This window comes from Paramormyrops kingsleyae, chromosome 9, assembly GCF_048594095.1.
Source record: "Paramormyrops kingsleyae isolate MSU_618 chromosome 9, PKINGS_0.4, whole genome shotgun sequence".
In the NCBI taxonomy this organism is placed as follows: domain Eukaryota; kingdom Metazoa; phylum Chordata; class Actinopteri; order Osteoglossiformes; family Mormyridae; genus Paramormyrops; species Paramormyrops kingsleyae.
The window spans coordinates 27,747,275-27,765,024 of record NC_132805.1 but is presented as its reverse complement, the minus strand read 5'-3'; the positions used below and the strand labels follow the sequence as shown (position 1 = coordinate 27,765,024).

The window sequence follows — 17,750 nt, the reverse complement described above, 5'->3', positions numbered from 1 at the left end:
GTTTGTTAATGGGCGAAAAAATTATGCTTCATCTCCAATAAGAAAACATTTTGGTGAGAGTCTCACAATGTAAAACTGTATTTATAATGAGAAAACAAATTACACGCTAAAGCATTCAAAAAAAAGATACATTTCTTTCTTACAATTTAAGATTCCGACAGCTTATGGACAGCCAAAAATGATTACGTTTATGCGTCGTTTCGTAAAATATAAAAGGGAATGACATACTATACAGAATTATATTCTATTACATAGACGTTTATAGGTCGAAATCTGATATGAATAAAGTAACACAGCAGATCAAGATGTGATTACAGATCAACGAGGGTAACACCGGTGAATTTCTAAATACGACCAAGTGCGTGACGTTTGCCGAGAAACAGGAATTCTAAGGGAAAACTAATTTATTGGAACCGTCATTTTCTCTCTATCGTGTCCCGTTCATCCTTCGGGCATAAGGACCAGGCGGAGCGTCTGGCAATCCGTAGATCGTATTTTAGAGGAGGATAAGAATCGCAAACGCATGACATTACATGTCAGATTGGGGGGTAGGCTGTCACATTTGAACTGGTCCCGAAGATTCTGAGCTTAATGTAGAGAATGCTAATCCACTAAGTGTCTGCTGTCCTCATTTGACTAGAACCTAAATATTACTTTAACCATGGATCCTCCGGACTATTTACAGCTGGAGAACTTAACTTTGGACGGGGGAGCAATCGCATATCCTGTCTGCATGGAATGGAAAGAGAAGCCGGAGGGATCACTGTTTCATCTCGCCAATATATTCTTGGTTCTGGGTTTTATGGGCGGGAGCGGATTTTATGGCTCGCTGTACTTGTTCTCCTTCCTGGCGCTTGGTTTCTTTTGTTCCTCCATTTGGGCTTGGTCAGATGCATGCACCACCGACGCCTTCTCCTGGAGCTTTGCCCTCTTCGCCATCTGCGCCCTCCAGATCGTCCACGTCGCCTACAGGCTGCGAAATGTCACGTTTGATAAAGAGTACCAGGATCTCTATACCTACATGTTCAAGAGACTCGGGGTGTCACTGACCCATTACGGGATGGTGGTGGCGTGCAGCGACGGGGTGATACACACTATTGAAAACGACCACTGCTTCGCAATGGAGGGCAAAACGCCAATCGATAAACTTTCGATTCTCCTCTCCGGCAGGTAGGTGAACCTCAGGCAATTATCCATCTTCCTCTAAAGAAATGAAGTCCATGAAGTGTTTTAAACGGAGTTTCCTTTCCTACAGAGTTCGGGTAACTGTAAATGGGGAGTTTCTGCACGACATTCACCCCTACCAGTTTCTCGATTCGCCCGAATGGGATTCTCTACGGCCTGCAGAAGAAGGAATCTTTCAGGTGAGGTTTCATATCCCTTGATGAATAGGCTAACTGCGAGACTCATATCTCGTATGCAAATACTGGCAGATTAAAAACCTAATTTTCTGCTGTCTTTTTAGGTGACGCTGCGAGCCGAAAACTCCTGTAAATACGTCTGCTGGCGGCGCAAGAAACTTTATTTACTTTTCGCCAAGCATCGCTACATCGCGAAGGTGTTCGCCCTCCTGGTCAGAAACGACATCGCGGAAAAATTATTCTCCCTTAACGATAAAGCTGTGGGCGGTGGCGGGTTTCGTTACGATCTCCGGTTACCCAGCTTCTGTTACGTCCCCGCTCCTGAATCGGAGCCGACAGACGTGTATTTACGGGTCCCGGAAAAGCGCATCCACCCACCGCAAACACCAGCATGAAGGACGTGTAGTCTTTAATATAATTTTGTTTTGTTTACTTTCGCGTTCCCTTGAAAAACCTCGTTTTTTCTTCATATTTTTTTCCACTTTTTTAGGTTCGGTTTTATTTACACATTTTCCCAGAATTTTTATGATTGTAAATAAATTTTGTATTATATATTAACAACAGCATAATAAATGTGAACACGGCGTTTTTAGGACTGTATAAACACTACATCCTTACTTAAACTTTGTGTGTGCAATTCGGTCGCAATAGATCTGCACTGCGTGTAAATCGACACTCTGCAACCATGGCCAAATTTAGCTGCAGAATCAACTTTTTGTTACCAATTTGTCATATTGTCGTCCAGAGAAGCATTGGAACTGATATAAACATCGTTTCCTTTCAGACCAGTGACTTAACACAGCATTTCACAAGAAATCGTCGGTGAAAAAAATGTCCGTTTGTGTCAGGACCCTGAAAGGCAAAGCACACACTTATGCATTCACATCCCCCCCCCCCCTCCTCATATTAGTGGTATCTCTATTTATAGAGTAGCTGAAACTGGCAACAAACTATGACAGCTGCTTTTCTTGCTGTCCCACACACAACTCCCATGACATTCACACATCAAATGACCGCGGACACTCCTTGTGACAATCTTCGCACGGAAAGATTTATCTGGAATGCATAAGAATTACGTGCTTAATTTGTTGTAGAATTTATTGTATAGGCTACATGCATTGTAATTCACGTTTTTAATTCTTTTGGATGGCATTTATATTAATATGAGCCTTAATTCGGGGTTTATCCTGGAGCCACACAATTTGTTTACATTTGATTGTTTAGTTATTCAGCCGCACACGATGTACCTTCATAAGTGCTGTAACTATTTTTTTTGATAAATACACGACGAAGAACTTTAAATATGTGCATTTTGTTTTTATAATCATTTATTCCCCCAAATAAACCCACACACAATTCACATTTCCCTTAAAAAAGCTATTAGCTGTCCATAACGCTACAGCACGCTTGCCGCTCTGCCCCCTCCAGTCACTGTCCCACAAGTGAGGAGGCAAACAGGAGCCCGATCGCCCGAGCCCTGCTCTGGTTCTGTGGTTGAGTGCAGGGGGGTCTCCAAACGGCTCCACCGAGCCAAGGTATTCCTAGACGTTGCTGTCATGTGAGAAGTTGTACCCTATACAGCAGAAATGCAGTTTACACTGTTCACCATGGTGCTGTCCACGGTGCTGACTGGAATGTCGTAACCTGTGTTGTGTAGCAGTTATAAAAAAATACGATGGCCGATTTAAACCTGCTACTTCCTGCCGAAATAATTGCTGCCATGGGGGCAATTGAGGTGAGGGGGGCACTTTGCACCTTTGCATAAGCGATTTGTTTGGTACCCCATAAGTTGACGAAATCGGGGTTGCCAATTTTGGTGTCAGCTGCCTAGAGTGAGATCTTCAGTTCGAGAGAAGTCTGCACATACATGCACACGAATTTATCTACATGTATCACATTTATAACTTTGTAAATAGTGTGAGTGGTTTGAAAAGTACTCCAATGCTTTTGATGTAGCTAATTATAGGGTTATAATCGAATAATACAGATTTGCCGTAAGATTTCTTGCATGAGCCTGAGAGTCTGAAAGTGTGAGAGTCACGCCAGATACGTGCGAGCTGGCAATCATGCAAAAAAGTTGTGCATCAATGGGCACGTAAGGCAAGCTGGATGGAGTTTTTTTTTAACACCCCCCCCCCCAACCGAAGCACAAACATCAAAGCTTATGATTGCTGTTCTCACTGAACAAATGAAGCCGATGAGATACGCAAATTGTACAATGAAATGTCTACACTTAAAATTCCTTCTTTGCTATTTAAATATTTCGTATCTGTTCATTTAACAGTAAATTCCGGGTTGCACAAGTAGCATGATTTTTGCAATTGCCATCAGGCAAAACTAAATTGAAATCGATTAGCTGTCAGATGAGGTTTTATCTCACTACTTCCCCAAATAGCCTCATTTAAATAACAAGAATTAGGCCTATCGCGACTATACACCCCACAGACAGGACATGCTTTGTACGATCTTATTGGCTACTATAATCAATATTTTTCTTGAAATTATTTACTGGATCTAGTACATATTGCAGCTTCCAACGGCTTTACAAGCTATTGTCGATAAACATTATTCCAGGCGAGCAAATTTTGTTAATGTTTCAAGAAAAGCAGTACAGTATTGTTTTCCACAGATATATCTATGTTTTCAATATTTGACTTTTCATTAACGAAACATTATCAATAAAGAGTATTGCGGAGTTCGCTGCTAAATAGATCATACGTTCTCTTTGAACACATTAATGGCAGGTGTTATCTGCCAAATTTGTGCATAACTGGAATAGCACCACCCACCGAGAATAAAGGCCAAAGGCGTAACTTTGGCTGGAACATCGGGGGGGTTGAGGTCTCCACCCATTACGGGGGAAACATGATTATTGGGGGGTTGTATTCATGGGCGTAAATTATGGGGGGATGGGGGGGTTGTAGCCCCCCCCCCCAAAAAATATCACAAAATCAGCTAATACAACCCCCTCCCAATAATCATGTTTCCCCCGTAATGGGTGGAGACCTCAACCCCCCCAATGTTCCAGCCAAAGTTACGCCCATGGTTGTATTAGCTGGTTTTGATTTATTGGGGGGGGGGGGGGGGGCTACAATCCCCCCATAATTTACGCCCATGATAAAGGCCCATTGAACTTCCCCTTCAATAGCCACCCAACCCCCGCGTTCCGGGTCTCACAGTTCCCCCCACTATAGTAGCCACGACAAGGGAATATTTACTATAAAACTACACCACATTCCCGAAACCGGGACAGTACAGTGTTCAGCCCGTAGTGTCGGCGTAGTGCCTCTGTCGCCCCCTGGTGTCGCTGACTGACAGCGCCAGTGGCCGGGGCGGCGTTCGCGTGAAGCCCCCGCTTTCTTGCCCATTTTAGTCGATGCTTGTCAGCTAGCTGGAATGCGCGGCTCACACTGAGCAGCCCAGGCACTCACCGATTTACATTTATAGCTCTGAAATCCTGGACCAGAACTTTTTTTCTTATTATAACAACATCTGTCTTGTGATTTTCAAGGAGAGTAATTTTATTTTCTACCTATGAACGGTAAGTTTAAAGTGTTTAACATTTTGTCGTTCTATTGCTTTACAAGGTCTTAGACAAGTGTTTCTGAACTGAAAACAGAAAGTTGTTGCTTAAGTTTATCTCGTAGTCCTTATTCAAGACGTCGTAAACATGTCTGATCCCCCAAAAAACGCAGAAGTGGTTTAGTGAATATAGTATAATGTACATTATGTATGTGTGACATTTATGTTTAATGATAATATTTGTAGCGAGCGAATTGAGATTTTTTTAAACACTGGTTACAGCGTAGTTACATGGGTTTTCAGATGCCGCTGAAGAGTGACTGGGATTAAAGGTGCGACCGATGTTCTCGGTATGTGGAGCGCAGGCGTGCGCTGTTGGGGCGACATTATTTCGCTTTTTATTTCCATGCCTAGTTGAAAACATCTGAGCTCATATCTTGCTTACGTGTTGTTCGGGCTTCTTGAAAATGGAATTGACGGGCTGCTGATCCTTTTATAAATAATGGTTGTCTTTCTGTCAATTGGAACAACAATTGTCCTAACGTCATAAGAATTAATTAATGTTAATGGCATAAAAATACGTTTATCCGAAATAAATTCAACATAATAACACAAAATATTTTTTATTGTCGCATAAATATCAAACACCATGTAAGACAATAAGGTTATAAAACATTAATGCATAATTGAAGACATCCTTTATTATAATTATTTTTTTTTACCTCTTCTCAAAGATCAGGTTTTGTCTAACTAGTATGTTTTGATAAAGTGTGTTATCAGAGTTTGACCTTTGCTTTCCAGGGACTGGCCTGGGTGATCCTGGGTGAAAGATAGAAGCGGCATGCATAATTACAATTTAAAAATAATTCTGTTTACTAACCAAAATTACAACAGCAGAAAACTTAGCATCTTGCTTAACATTAAACCTTCTGCTGGACTATTACTTCATATATATATCTTAGTTGTTCTCTTCTGCTTGGCATTTTCAGCAGGATTGCAACAATTAAAAACACGTATCACCTTTTATATTTATAGAAATTCAGCATTATGCAGCAGGGATTTAACTTGCGGCCCTATTTTAGAGGTTTAACCTCTAACTCTTTCCGTCGTCCCTTAGTCACTACTCTGCCGTTCAGACTTTTCACAGTGTTCATATATTGACATTTTTACATTTATCTACAGTACACTTTTGTCCAAAATGATGTACAAATGAGGCAAATAGCAGATTACAAACATCCATGCTGTCTAGATGTTGACTAGGTGTGAGTGCAGCTAGACTGAGCTTCCAGTAGAAGCACAGGTACAACTTCTAAACAAAGCGAGAACCTAGTAAGACTACTGTTCAGTTGGTCACACACTGACACACATACAAACCACATACTGTGCTAGCAGGACAGTCTTCCTCAGGTCATTTCCAAGGAGTGGGTGGTTAACATGGGCTGTTCAGCTGGGGATATTATATTCTATTATTTTTGGGAATGTTTATGAGGTGGGCAGGGTGACCCAGCAGGGGCACGGTTGCCTCATACTCCCAGGGTAGGGTGTTTTTGATTAGCAGGCTGTTTTAAGCCACACTATTCTGGCTGAGAGGTACTTGAGATACAGTGTTTGCGCATCGTACGAATTGCCCCTGCAGGCCAAAGGCATGCATATAGGCTAGTGGGCATCTCATAAGGTGTATCCCTGTCAGTCTGTACCCCAGCCTTGTGCCCAGTGCTGCATGGGACAGGCTCCAGACCATTCATGACCCTGAAAAGGTTCAGCAGCTGAAAGATAGATGGATTGTTTTTTTTATGTGGGACATTATTTTCTGACCAAAGATATTCTCCCTTAAGCTTGTCTTCTGCTTTGTGGTATAATCTGATTGCCCATTTTTCTTGCAGTCTCAGAATCACCCATCCGTCTGTTTTCCTAACTGTTTATTCATTGCATTCTAGTGAGTCTCGGACCTAGCACAAGGCACAAAGCGATTTCAGCACCTCAGTTTACCTAAATCACATACCCTTGGGCTGTAGGAGGAATCCTGCAGAATGGTGACACCCATTCACACACAGAGAGGGCATGCAGAATGCATAAACTCCAAAGAGAGGGGCAATCGACCGCATAGCCCTTTAGCTGGCGGGTCACCGTTCTGGTCTGGGCTTTGGATCCCACTGCTGGGTCTCTGTGTGTAGAGTTTACAGGTTCGCCTTGCATATGGGTGCTCCGGTGCACTGGATGAATTGATGGATGGATGTACAGTTGGATGAGATAAGACTTTGAAAAGTCTGCAGATTTTTAGTGCTACATCTGTGCCTTAGGTGGTGGCAGCAGCAGCAACAACACAAGAACAGCAGCAAGAGAACAGCAACAACACAAGAACAGCAGCAAGAGAACAGCAACAACATCAACAACAAAAGTGATCAACCCAAGGTCAGGAATTGACAGCTAATAGTCACTTTCCTTCTTTCTCCACATCTCCTCTCACTTTCACTGTGGGTTGAGTATTTGCAGCAGGGTGCCTTGGTTAGCCACCAGCTGTGGGACGTGCAGCCACAACCTACATGGTTGTCAGTTACCTCCATGGCACTGACTTGGAGAAATGTTACACTCAGTTGAAATCAGCATGTTGCACTTTTTTTCTGAGATGTTTTCATTGGGAACTGCTTGTCTTATGTATAATTTATTTTGACGATGCTTTGATCCAGTGGCACTGGCAGAGAGTAGCTAACATATTTGTAGACTTTGAATTGCTTGAGATGTGTGATCGCTGCCACTTGACCCACCTGATGGTCTGCTGATGATCCTTTCTGACTCCAGATGCGTGAGGTAACTTTCCAGCAGAGACTGGCACAGCGGTTTCGCAGTTTCCTCCCTCCCTTGTCAACAAATAAAGCTAAAATGAATATTCTGTTGTAGTAGCTGTGCTTCCACATCTCAATGAAAAATCTTTGGGTTTGACTTAATACCAAGACTGCAAAGATCTTATTTGTATTCTTGGCAAGAGCGGTCTTGCTAACTTGCCTCCAAAAATTGAACTTGGGATGCAATGAATCATGGGATTGTTGTTGTCAGTAAGGATGCAACTAATGTATCCTTGATATCTAGGGTAGGGCAAGAACGACGTCCAGGGATTTTTACTGTCCTCCATAGTTCTGTTTTTGAGTATTGGAACAGTACTTTGGCAATGAAAAATGATGTATGTGAGAACATAAGAACAGTCAAGTATGCATATTGATAAACACCCTTTGTTTCTGTCTGTGAGCACAGGCAAGTACACAGCAAGACGATGACCCCCCTGGACGCGACTACATCATTCGACATGCTGGTGCCGCGTATTCAACATGCCGTACATGATCTGGGCTTGGAGGAAAATGGCACTTCTTGCAAGGCCTGGGAGGAGACCCACCACCTGGTGTTCCACCTGGCCAATGCATGCCTGGCCCTGGGCATTGCCATCCCTACCACACTCAGCGTGCACATGATCCTTTTAAGGATATTGCTGATAACCGGTTAGTCCACAGCACCCTCTAGTGGCTGCATGCCTTCCATTTAAACAGCAAATTCAGAAAAAAATGCAGTGGGTGGGATGTTTGCAGCTCTTGCTACACACACACATGTGAAATTTACATCAGAACACTGGATAACTTCTTAGAAATGTTTCAGCCTGCTTGCAGTGTTTTACAGTATGTGGTGTATGTGCATATTATTATGTATTTATGTATATGAATCTGTATCTGTGTAGGAAGATCCTGACTCAGACTGGTTTACAGATACAATTTCTTTTACTCATCATCTCATAGTATTTTTATTAAAAAAAAAAAATAATAATAATAATTGAATTTGTCAGCATAAATAATTAATATTGTAATGACTGTAGATCTTGTTTTATTCATTCGTCTACCACAAAACATATCTAAACTCCAGCTTAATGTAATTGTTTATGATAGTGGAAGTTATTATTGATCTGATGGAAGGTAACTTTGCATGGATTGCTATATGGGTGATGTAGAATTTAATGTTAAGAGTTTGTAGGGAACCTCTGAGACAGACTAAGTTTTGGTAAAAAAAAAAAATAATAATAAAACTTAGAAAGTGTCCAAACCCTTATGAACCTGTAGTAATTGTTTTTCTGTGGACTAATCTGTGAACTAGAATCACAAGACAAACTTTTTTGTCGTTACCATTGGACAGATAGGAATGTAAAATTAAATGCATCAGTGAGTATCTCCATTTTTACTATCCTTAACAAGTTGTAGGTGTTTGTCCTCAACAAATAGGCACTAGCGATTGATGTGATGGGTGTTAGTGCCCCGCTGTTGTCGCTAGGATACCCGTATTTGTCTCCTTCTGTACTGCGCCAAGGAGCCACCATTAGCGTCTCCCTAACGTCTAATCCCGCCTCCTCTTCCCCTTCGCCAGGATGCTCCCTCTTCATCGCCTGGGCAACGCTGCATAGGTGCGCTCTGGACATTATGTTGTGGAATGTGGTGTTCCTCATCATCAACACATTGCACCTCTTGTATCTGCTGTACAAAAGGAGACCGGTGCGTAGAGAGGGATCATTTTCCTCTCATAAGGGGCTTCAGCACATATGTAGTCATACTCTCTGTCTATTCGTCACGCTGTGACTAATTGAGGGAGGGGGGTTGATTACGACTCTGCTGGGGCCTAGAAAAATATTGCTTTTGATCTACCAATTCGGTTTTCTAAATTGTAACATTCCTTCTACTGCTTACAATGAGCTCTCACTGCCTGCATTAAAAAATATCTTCCCTTCTCATCAAGACAACACTGGATCATGCCGTTATGTTTTTAGTTTAGAAGTTGTTGTGTTCACTAGTTATCGTCTTGATGTATGGGGCAGTATGAGAAAAGTCTTCTTTATAAGAGCAGAGTAATTTCTGATAGCTGTTTGTAATTATTGTTTTATTCTCATTATTATTACTACTAGATTGTCCTCAGCACTTCAAATGTTACTTTGCAGCAAAGCAATATAATTGTTATGTTGTAACACTGAAATGTGTTTTTGTATTGTAGTATTACCATTGTTTTTTGATGTTATCAGTTGTTTAAATAATAATATTAAATGGACACTTATCTAGGACCTGGTAGGACCTGTGTTTCCCTCCAGAAACACTTTGATGTAGATCGTGTTGTGCAAACAGAGGTGCATTTCTACAAAACATTGGACTTCTGGCCATCTTGTTAGCTGTAACAAATCTGACCATTCTTGTCTAACCTTTCTAACAAGAGCAGTGTTTTGGACAACAGAAATGCCAGTAATTGGACATTTTTGTTCATCACATCATTCTAGATACTGTAGTGCGTTAAAATCCCAGGAGGATGACTTTTTCTGAGGTGTTAGAACCACCATGTATAACACCAGCAATCATGCTACATTCAAAACAGTCTTAGTCATTCTAACAGTCAGTCAAACAGTAAGTGAACCTCTTGACCCAGGCTGAGTACTGCATGTATTACATTGCAGCCACATGACTGACTGCTTGGAGGCTGTTAGTGTTAAGAAGTATATATACTTATTAAACTGGAATGATTCTGGACAAATTGACCATAATTTTTATTTGATTCCATGAACACTGCCAAAAACAAAATGGTATTTTGCTTGCATCCACAGGAGACCTCAGTATTTTCCTTTAGCCTTTTTTTTTTTTTTTTTACTGTTTCTAAGAAATTTTTCCTCAAAACTGTAAAACAGATTGAATATTAGTTTGTGACATTAAAAAGAAACTACTATGTTCTTCCTTTAAAACAACTGCAAATATTAAAAATTTAAATCCAAATACCTCAAAGACAATGAGAGTACATAGCACATTTCTCTTCCTGTGGTTAAACCTGAAAGAAATTCCAGAACAGCGTTTCTCTTTCCAGATCAAAATCGATCGGGAACTGCAGTCAGTGTACAGGAGGATGTTTGAGCCCCTGCATGTGCGGGAAGACCTGTTCCAGAAGCTAACTGGCCAGTTCTGCACCATCCAGACCCTGAAGAAGGGCCAGGCGTACGCCACAGAGGACAAGACCTCTGTGGACGACCGGCTCAGCATCCTGCTGAAGGGGAAGTAGGTGTTGCCGGGTGTTGCCAGGGTTTGCCGGGTGTTGCCAAGTGTTGCCGGGTGCTGCCAGGTGTTGCTGGGTGTTGCCGGGTGTTGCCAGGTGTTGCTGGGTGTTGCCAGGTGTTGCCAGGGTTTGCCGGGTGTTGGGTGCATGACCCCATAGCTCCTGTTAGCAATTTATATAATCGGATCCATTTAGTTGAACTATGCTTTTGGGAAAACCACCCATTGCCGGTTGTGGCCAGGTATTGATGGGTATTTCCTCAACATCACAGAGTACCACAGTGAATATTGTACTGTGAACAATCACCCCTTTCATCAAACAACATATTAAAATAGAAGACTTTGTCATTTTGTCATTTAAAATGTTCAATCACTTCAATCACTGGTCATTCTGAAAACACTGCAGAGTTGATCACTCCTCCAGACATATTCTGACTGTGCTCCCTGTCTGCTAACCCTTACACACACACACACACACACACACACAAACACAGAGAGTTTGTAATTATATCTTTGTAGGGACTCTCCATTCATTTCCATGGGGAAAACTCTAATCCCAACATAATGACCTTAACCCAGCCTTAACCTTAACCATAAGTAACCAAACAAAATATGAAACTTCTGGCATTTTTAGTTTTTTGATTGCAGATCTTTGTGGGGACCTGGAAAATGGTCCCCACAGTGTCTAAATAACAGGTTTTTATTACATTGTGGGGGACATTTGGTCCCCACAATGTAATATAAACCTAATCCACAAGCACACACACACGCACAGACCTGTCACATCTTTGTGGGGACCATCCATTCATTTCTATGGGCAAAACCTTAATACTAACAATCACAACTTTAACCCCTACTCAGCACGAAATTTAATCATAAGCGACCAAACAAAATACAAGACTTTTGGCATTTTTAGTTTTTTGATTGCACTCACAGACTGAAAAAATGATCCCCGTGTCAAAATAAGAGGTTTTTTTTCACATTATGGGGACATTTGGTCCTCACAATGTAATATATACCTGGACCACAGACACGGTTTTTTGACTACATCTGTATTCTGTGACAGAATGAAGGTGTCATACAGAGGACATTTCCTGCACAATATCTACACCAATGCCTTCATCGATTCTCCAGAGTTCAGGTCCACCCAGATGAGCAGGGGTGAGAAGTTTCAGGTGAGCAGGGAGTCAGGCCTTGCTGTCGCATGTTTTGCTGCATGCTGCATCACACCGGTGTGTGACCAGTATTTTTCTTGGCTGTCATACTTACATCGACAGCACCCTGCATTATCTAATGCATTTTACAAAGACACTGTCAATGCAACAGTATATATTTTATATGTTGACATTATATAATTAAAGTATGTTGGTTGTACATCATAAAACACATCCTTATAACTCTATTTACATATTAAATATCTTTATATATTTATTGGTGCTACCCATATTGGCTTTAATCATTTAAGTGATTAACAGGTAAATGCCAGAACAATTTAAATTTAATAACCATTTTAACATTTTTTCTGTTACTATTGTTTGCAGAATGATACTAATGACATGACGTTTCTCTTTGCCCCACCATGTGACCATTGATTGACAGGTGACCATCACTGCAGACGAAAACTGCAAATTCCTGTGCTGGTCCCGAGAGAGGCTCACATACTTCTTGGAGTCTGATTCTTTCCTGAATGAGATATTCCGCTACCTCATTGGCAAAGACATCACCAACAAGCTGTACTCCCTCAACGACCCTACGCTGAGTGACAAGGTGGGCCGCCATCTCTATGCTCAACTCTATGTTACTTAAATAAATAAAAGCTTTATTTTGCTCGGAGACTCTCTCTCCCTCCCTCCTCACTTCACACTTCATTTCTTTCAACTCTTCTGTGTTTTGCTAGTGAAAATCTCACTACGTATGGCTGCTTAGGGAACAGTAAACACTGCGTAGCTTCAGTGGCACTTTCTGGCTGGACCTCCCAGGGGTTTCAGGATGTTAATGCTGTGCTCCCGTGGCAGGCGGTGAAAAAGATGGAGCGCCATCCCAGCCTGTGCTCTCAGCTCTCCATGATGCAGATGAGGAACAGCATGGCCAGCACCAGTGAAAATGAAGACGTACTCAACCAGTTCCTGCGTAGCAGCTCAGCCGGCTCCTCTTTCCGTAAGTACTGCCTGCCTTGTCGCTGCCTTGTACCATGCACTCTGATTGGCTCTGGAGTCAGTGTCTAACATCCTGATTGGCCCTAGTAGCAGTTCTCCTGTGGTGACTTGTCAATGTCTTAGATCTTTTCTTTACAGTCCTCATAATGTATAGCCTGTACCTATTGTTCTCTCTGGTCTGCTGTTAGCTTGTCTTTTGGTCCTTCAGTGTTTCTTTTACATCTTCTTTTTGGCCAAGACGGTGATCGCATCCAGAATTAGCTTCACTTCACGGAGGGGTGTAACCTGAAAACATTGCTCATGGACGAAATTTATCTAAGTGAGCTCAGTAAGGAAGGAATCCCATCATAGCCAATTCTGTTTTTTTTTTTCCACTTTCGCTTGTCTGTTTTTATTAAGATGAAGGGATTTTCTTTCTGTCTGGTGATTTTCCTTTGCTTTTTGTATGGTCAGTGATGACTGAAACTGTAGGCAGTGGTGACCAGCTTATCTCATCATATCTCTTCTTCTTGTGTCATGAAGAACCACCATCTGCCCCAAACCTCCCCTCCACAATGTCTCTCACTTCCCCTGCAGCTTAGTCCATGCTGTCTCTCCTCCTCTTCTTCCTCCCCTTTCCTTCTCTAGGTGTCAGACTAACACCCCCCCCCCCCCATTGCTTGCTGACCTAGGGCTGACCTCCTGCTGACATTATGTCCCCTTCTGTCCCCATCCAGCAGTGACACAGCCCATTCCCTTTGACCTACAGTAGCCTCAGGTATCCTGACAGGCACATTGTAAGACCAGCCTTCTCTCTTATTCCCTCATTTCATTTTTCTCTCTAAATACCATGGTTTGAAGTCATGCAATAATAATTCAAAGAAAGCATCAATGGTTTGATGAAACATCAAACAAACCTGAGCTTATAACATCACCTTCCCTGTGTTTCATGTGACTTTAATCGAGTGTCAAATTCACCATGAACAATAACCATGATTTCCCCTGCACTTGTGGTTACCGTAACATTTACAATGTTAGAGTGTTGAATCAAACCAAACCAAACCAAACCATAACATCCCTTGCATTCTTTTTTTACTACAAGATCTGCAAGTACTGGAAAACATAATGCCCCCCCCCCCACTCTTTATTAAAGTTATAGCTGGAATGAGTGTTGAATCAAAGCAAACCTACAGTCCAACATTGCAAGATTCTGAATGAGCACGGAATTGAGCCAAAGCGTAACCGTAATTCAAGGACCATGTACTGTGTACTGTGACTTACCACTTGTACCTTGGACCGGAATGGGCTGGGTCCTTGACAGAATCCTGCCGTTCTACAGGATTCTCCTGTAGAGGCATGTTTTGTGTGTCATATAACTGCATTATGTGAACTATGCTGTGAGTGATTAAGTGTGCAGGTGCAAGCCATGTTATAGATGTACATCCTTTTATGGTTTTATTTATATATAGTATCTACCACCATTACATATAAACATGGCTAATATTATCCACAATTAAAGAGAAAAAATGCTTTATGACCAATAAGAATTCACACACCCCCTTTAGTATTGCTTAGAAACCACAGTAATTAAACAATAAAACATAAAGCATTATAAACATGTATGCAGTATCAATGCTTTATGAAGCTCTCGTGTATAATGCACTGTAGATACCCTTACAATGCATTAAAATGGTTGGTATAAGCATTAAGGATGCTTTGTATTGCACTGTAAAGGTATCTATATCGCATTATAGATGAGAGCTCATGATGCATAATAAAAATGGTTATAATGTGTTATGCCTTTTTATAAATATTTATTGCCATGTTTATAATGCTTTATGACTGCATTATAATGCATTATGAATGTTAGTAAATTACTAAAAACATGGCCTTAAGTGTTACTGTTTTTTAATTTGTTCCAAAAAGTCCCCCCATTTAAATTTACACCAAAACTTACAAATGTGAGACTCCCTGTATTCTTCTGTTTTTCATGAGCAGCTTATGTTGCATTTCATTTAAACATGACCTACCTGACTGCAAACAGCACAGCGCCATGTCAGAAGCTTGGTGTACTTAACCTGCATCCAGCCTAGCGTACGGTCCCTGCATTCTGCCTCATCCAGAGTCGGCTTCTTTGTGTGCGTTTTCCAGAAAAGTCCCCGGTCACTAAAGCCTCCCCGAAGATGAAACCCATTGCAGAAGCCATGGAGGATGACGTCTTCGAGTCAGGCTCCCCGATCAAAAAGCGGTCTGCCCCTAAGATGTCTACTGAGGACCTGGACAAGGTCTAGGGTCAAGCTTTATGACCTGAGTGTTGTGTTTTTCACCATGCATAATTCTTCAGCCCCTCCCCCCTACCAAATTAACCATATCATCCCCCCACCTTCCATGTTTGAAATAGAGGGTGTGCACTGATGTCACTTTTCCACCAGAACACGCCCCCTCAGACCGACTGAGTGGCCAGACATTCTGCAACATGCTCAAGGAAACTGCAAAACAAACAATTATCTGCTTAAATTAAAGGCAGTCAGACTCGACAGGGATCCGTATCACTTACAAAGGACCAGTGGATCATGGACACTGATATATGGCCAGGAACAACATATTTTAAGAGAAGTTTTCTAGGTGACTGTCTAAACTTGCTCTGTGGAGTAGCCCTCAAAGGCAAATCTGGGTTTGTCTTGGCTAGATAAGCTATTTAACAATCCCCCACATTGTCTGCAGAACACATCGTCTTGATGTTTTTTTTAAATAAATGCTGACAAAAAATTTACAGTTAGAACATAAATGAATGATGCTAAATATTTCATTGATCAGTAGTCAATACAGCATATAACTTAAGGTACGAATTTACCAAAAAAACCCAACATAACTAACACGAAATGACAACCACAAATTCACGTTTTGGAGTCTGGATTCTAGTTGTTTATGCAGATTGCAGCGATCCAGTTGCTTCTTTTCTTGTTAAATCAATTTGTACCATCAATCGCATGACAGCTCTTTCCCATTTTTCACGACATCCAAACTGAACACTAATGGTGCCGCTCAGTCTATTTGATACTCAGTGAGTGTAACCACAGTGACCTCCACTAATAGTGATGTCATATGCAAACCCTCTATAAGACCGATTGAAAATTGGGCTTACATTTTTCAGCGAAATGGAATCACATTCTTTTGGTTGATAATATTTGGTCTGCACCGAGAGTCTTAGTTTGCACCCTTTCGGCCGATAGAGACTCTCTCAGGTGTCAAGGCTTAACGTACTATGAAGATGGAAGAACACACTATGAAGGAAAATTGAGAGTGAATGACAAAGGAGCAAAAGGTGTCACATGTCATATTGACACAAAAAATGTAAAGCTAGCTTAATTTTTTCATGGGTCTTTATAGTCACCCCCCGCAAATGTAAATGTAGCCCTTCCTGTTTTCCTGTGGACGGCCATCTTTTGTGATCTGAAGGCTGCATGCAGCATTGTAGCATTCAGAAATGCTCCACTGAAGTGATTGCAGCTGAAGGTGAATGTGAAGAACTGCTGAAAACCTTCTTCAGCCCTTTTATCATGACTGCTACTCCTGTTTTCTTTCTTGCAATTTTTATGAACATAACACAGCCTTGATGGCTCTAAATAATCAATGTGGTGCCTCAAAGAAAATTGTAGTAGGTGAGTCTCAATTGAATTGACCTTTTTCATAATAGTCAGTCTACCCCACTGTGGCCAATCTGTCCTTCAGCTGAACTTTTTGTTCAAAGGCAAGCACAAATAAGTAAACATAAAGAATTCTGGCAGATGATTCTTCTGAGAAAATGGGTTTGTGTCAAATTTTATTATTTTGACATAAATTGATATCTTAGAATTAGTTTCAAACCTAGGTGTTTGCATTGCAGATGAAAGAATGATTTCCTGTCCTTGCCCCATGTTCTCCTAGAATGGTGTTTCCCAATCCAGTCAAGGACCCACAGGCGGTCCACATTTTTGCTCCCTCCAGAGGACTGTCTGGCCGGGAGCTGAGAGGGAGCAAAAACATGGACCGTCTGTGGGTCTCAAAAGACCGGGTTAGGAAACACTAACCTAGAGTAAACGTTAAATAGCTTGAAAAATGGATTAAGTTTGGCAAATGGCATCTTCATGAAACATGACACTTTCTGCCCACAGTATCCATAGTTTTTCCCAGATTAAGAACGATTATGTTGTGCTGTATACACTTATTTGTATTTTATGTACCCCATTACTACCGACACTTTGGTCACTAAATTTGCACTGTTCACAATTTTTTACCAATGCACAATGTTTTTTTTTTTTTTTTTTTGTAAAAAACAGTCAAATGCTTGTTGATTGTCCAACCTCTCTTAATACCATGTGGAATTCCGTAAAGTAGTGGATCTGAAGGGTGATACTGGCTATTTTAATTATAGGGTGTTCTATTCTGAAGAACCTCTGCTTCAGAATGAGATATTCCATATCCAATCTCAATAGTAACTTTCACATATATAAAATTCACATATTTAATGTCTCACAAAAGACTGAGAAACTCAATTGTCTAAACAATCAATTTCAAATTTAATGATGCAATTACCCATGACTGATTTGTGAATTCTGTTTCTGCATGAACAAAGAATAAAAAGGAATAAAACATTTATAGAGACTGTTTTGACAGCAGTGTTTAATTGTTTAATT

The 17,750-nt window shown here is 41.2% G+C and overlaps 2 protein-coding genes across 4 annotated transcripts; both read left to right on the top strand.

Moving 5' to 3' along the window:
* The first annotated feature begins 208 nt into the window (after positions 1-208).
* Positions 209-2,663, top strand: popdc3 (popeye domain cAMP effector 3). The gene is made up of 3 exons (XM_023806173.2): positions 209-1,170; positions 1,256-1,364; positions 1,466-2,663. Exons 1-3 carry the CDS (start codon positions 662-664, stop codon positions 1,754-1,756), a joined length of 909 nt encoding a protein of 302 aa, XP_023661941.1. The 5' UTR covers positions 209-661; the 3' UTR covers positions 1,757-2,663.
* A 1,948-nt stretch (positions 2,664-4,611) lies between these two features.
* Positions 4,612-17,718, top strand: popdc1 (popeye domain cAMP effector 1). Of its 3 annotated transcripts, XM_072716699.1 has the most exons (10): positions 4,614-4,902; positions 5,187-5,233; positions 7,184-7,295; positions 8,133-8,374; positions 9,285-9,409; positions 10,755-10,942; positions 12,006-12,114; positions 12,539-12,706; positions 12,955-13,096; positions 15,226-17,718. In XM_072716699.1, the coding sequence occupies exons 4-10, from the start codon at positions 8,152-8,154 to the stop codon at positions 15,363-15,365; spliced, it is 1,095 nt and encodes a 364-aa protein (XP_072572800.1). In that variant the 5' UTR covers positions 4,614-4,902; positions 5,187-5,233; positions 7,184-7,295; positions 8,133-8,151; the 3' UTR covers positions 15,366-17,718. The 3 variants fall into 3 exon arrangements, with proteins under 3 accessions (XP_072572799.1, XP_072572800.1, XP_023661939.2); XM_072716698.1 differs by lacking the exons at positions 5,187-5,233; positions 15,226-17,718 and adding an exon at positions 13,812-14,932 and having other exon boundaries at positions 4,612-4,902; XM_023806171.2 differs by lacking the exon at positions 5,187-5,233.
* Positions 17,719-17,750: the final 32 nt, after the last annotated feature.

Excerpts from the sequence above, each read along its gene's own strand:
- popdc3 (XM_023806173.2), top strand. The coding sequence starts at position 662 with ATGGATCCTCCGGACTATTTACAGCTGGAGAACTTAACTTTGGACGGG. Across the intron at positions 1,171-1,255 it reads TCGATTCTCCTCTCCGGCAG|AGTTCGGGTAACTGTAAATG; the intron begins GTAGGTGAACCT and ends CCTTTCCTACAG. Across the intron at positions 1,365-1,465 it reads CAGAAGAAGGAATCTTTCAG|GTGACGCTGCGAGCCGAAAA; the intron begins GTGAGGTTTCAT and ends CTGTCTTTTTAG.
- popdc1 (XM_023806171.2), top strand. Across the intron at positions 7,296-8,132 it reads ACAAAAGTGATCAACCCAAG|GCAAGTACACAGCAAGACGA; the intron begins GTCAGGAATTGA and ends CTGTGAGCACAG. Across the intron at positions 9,410-10,754 it reads TGCTGTACAAAAGGAGACCG|ATCAAAATCGATCGGGAACT; the intron begins GTGCGTAGAGAG and ends TTCTCTTTCCAG.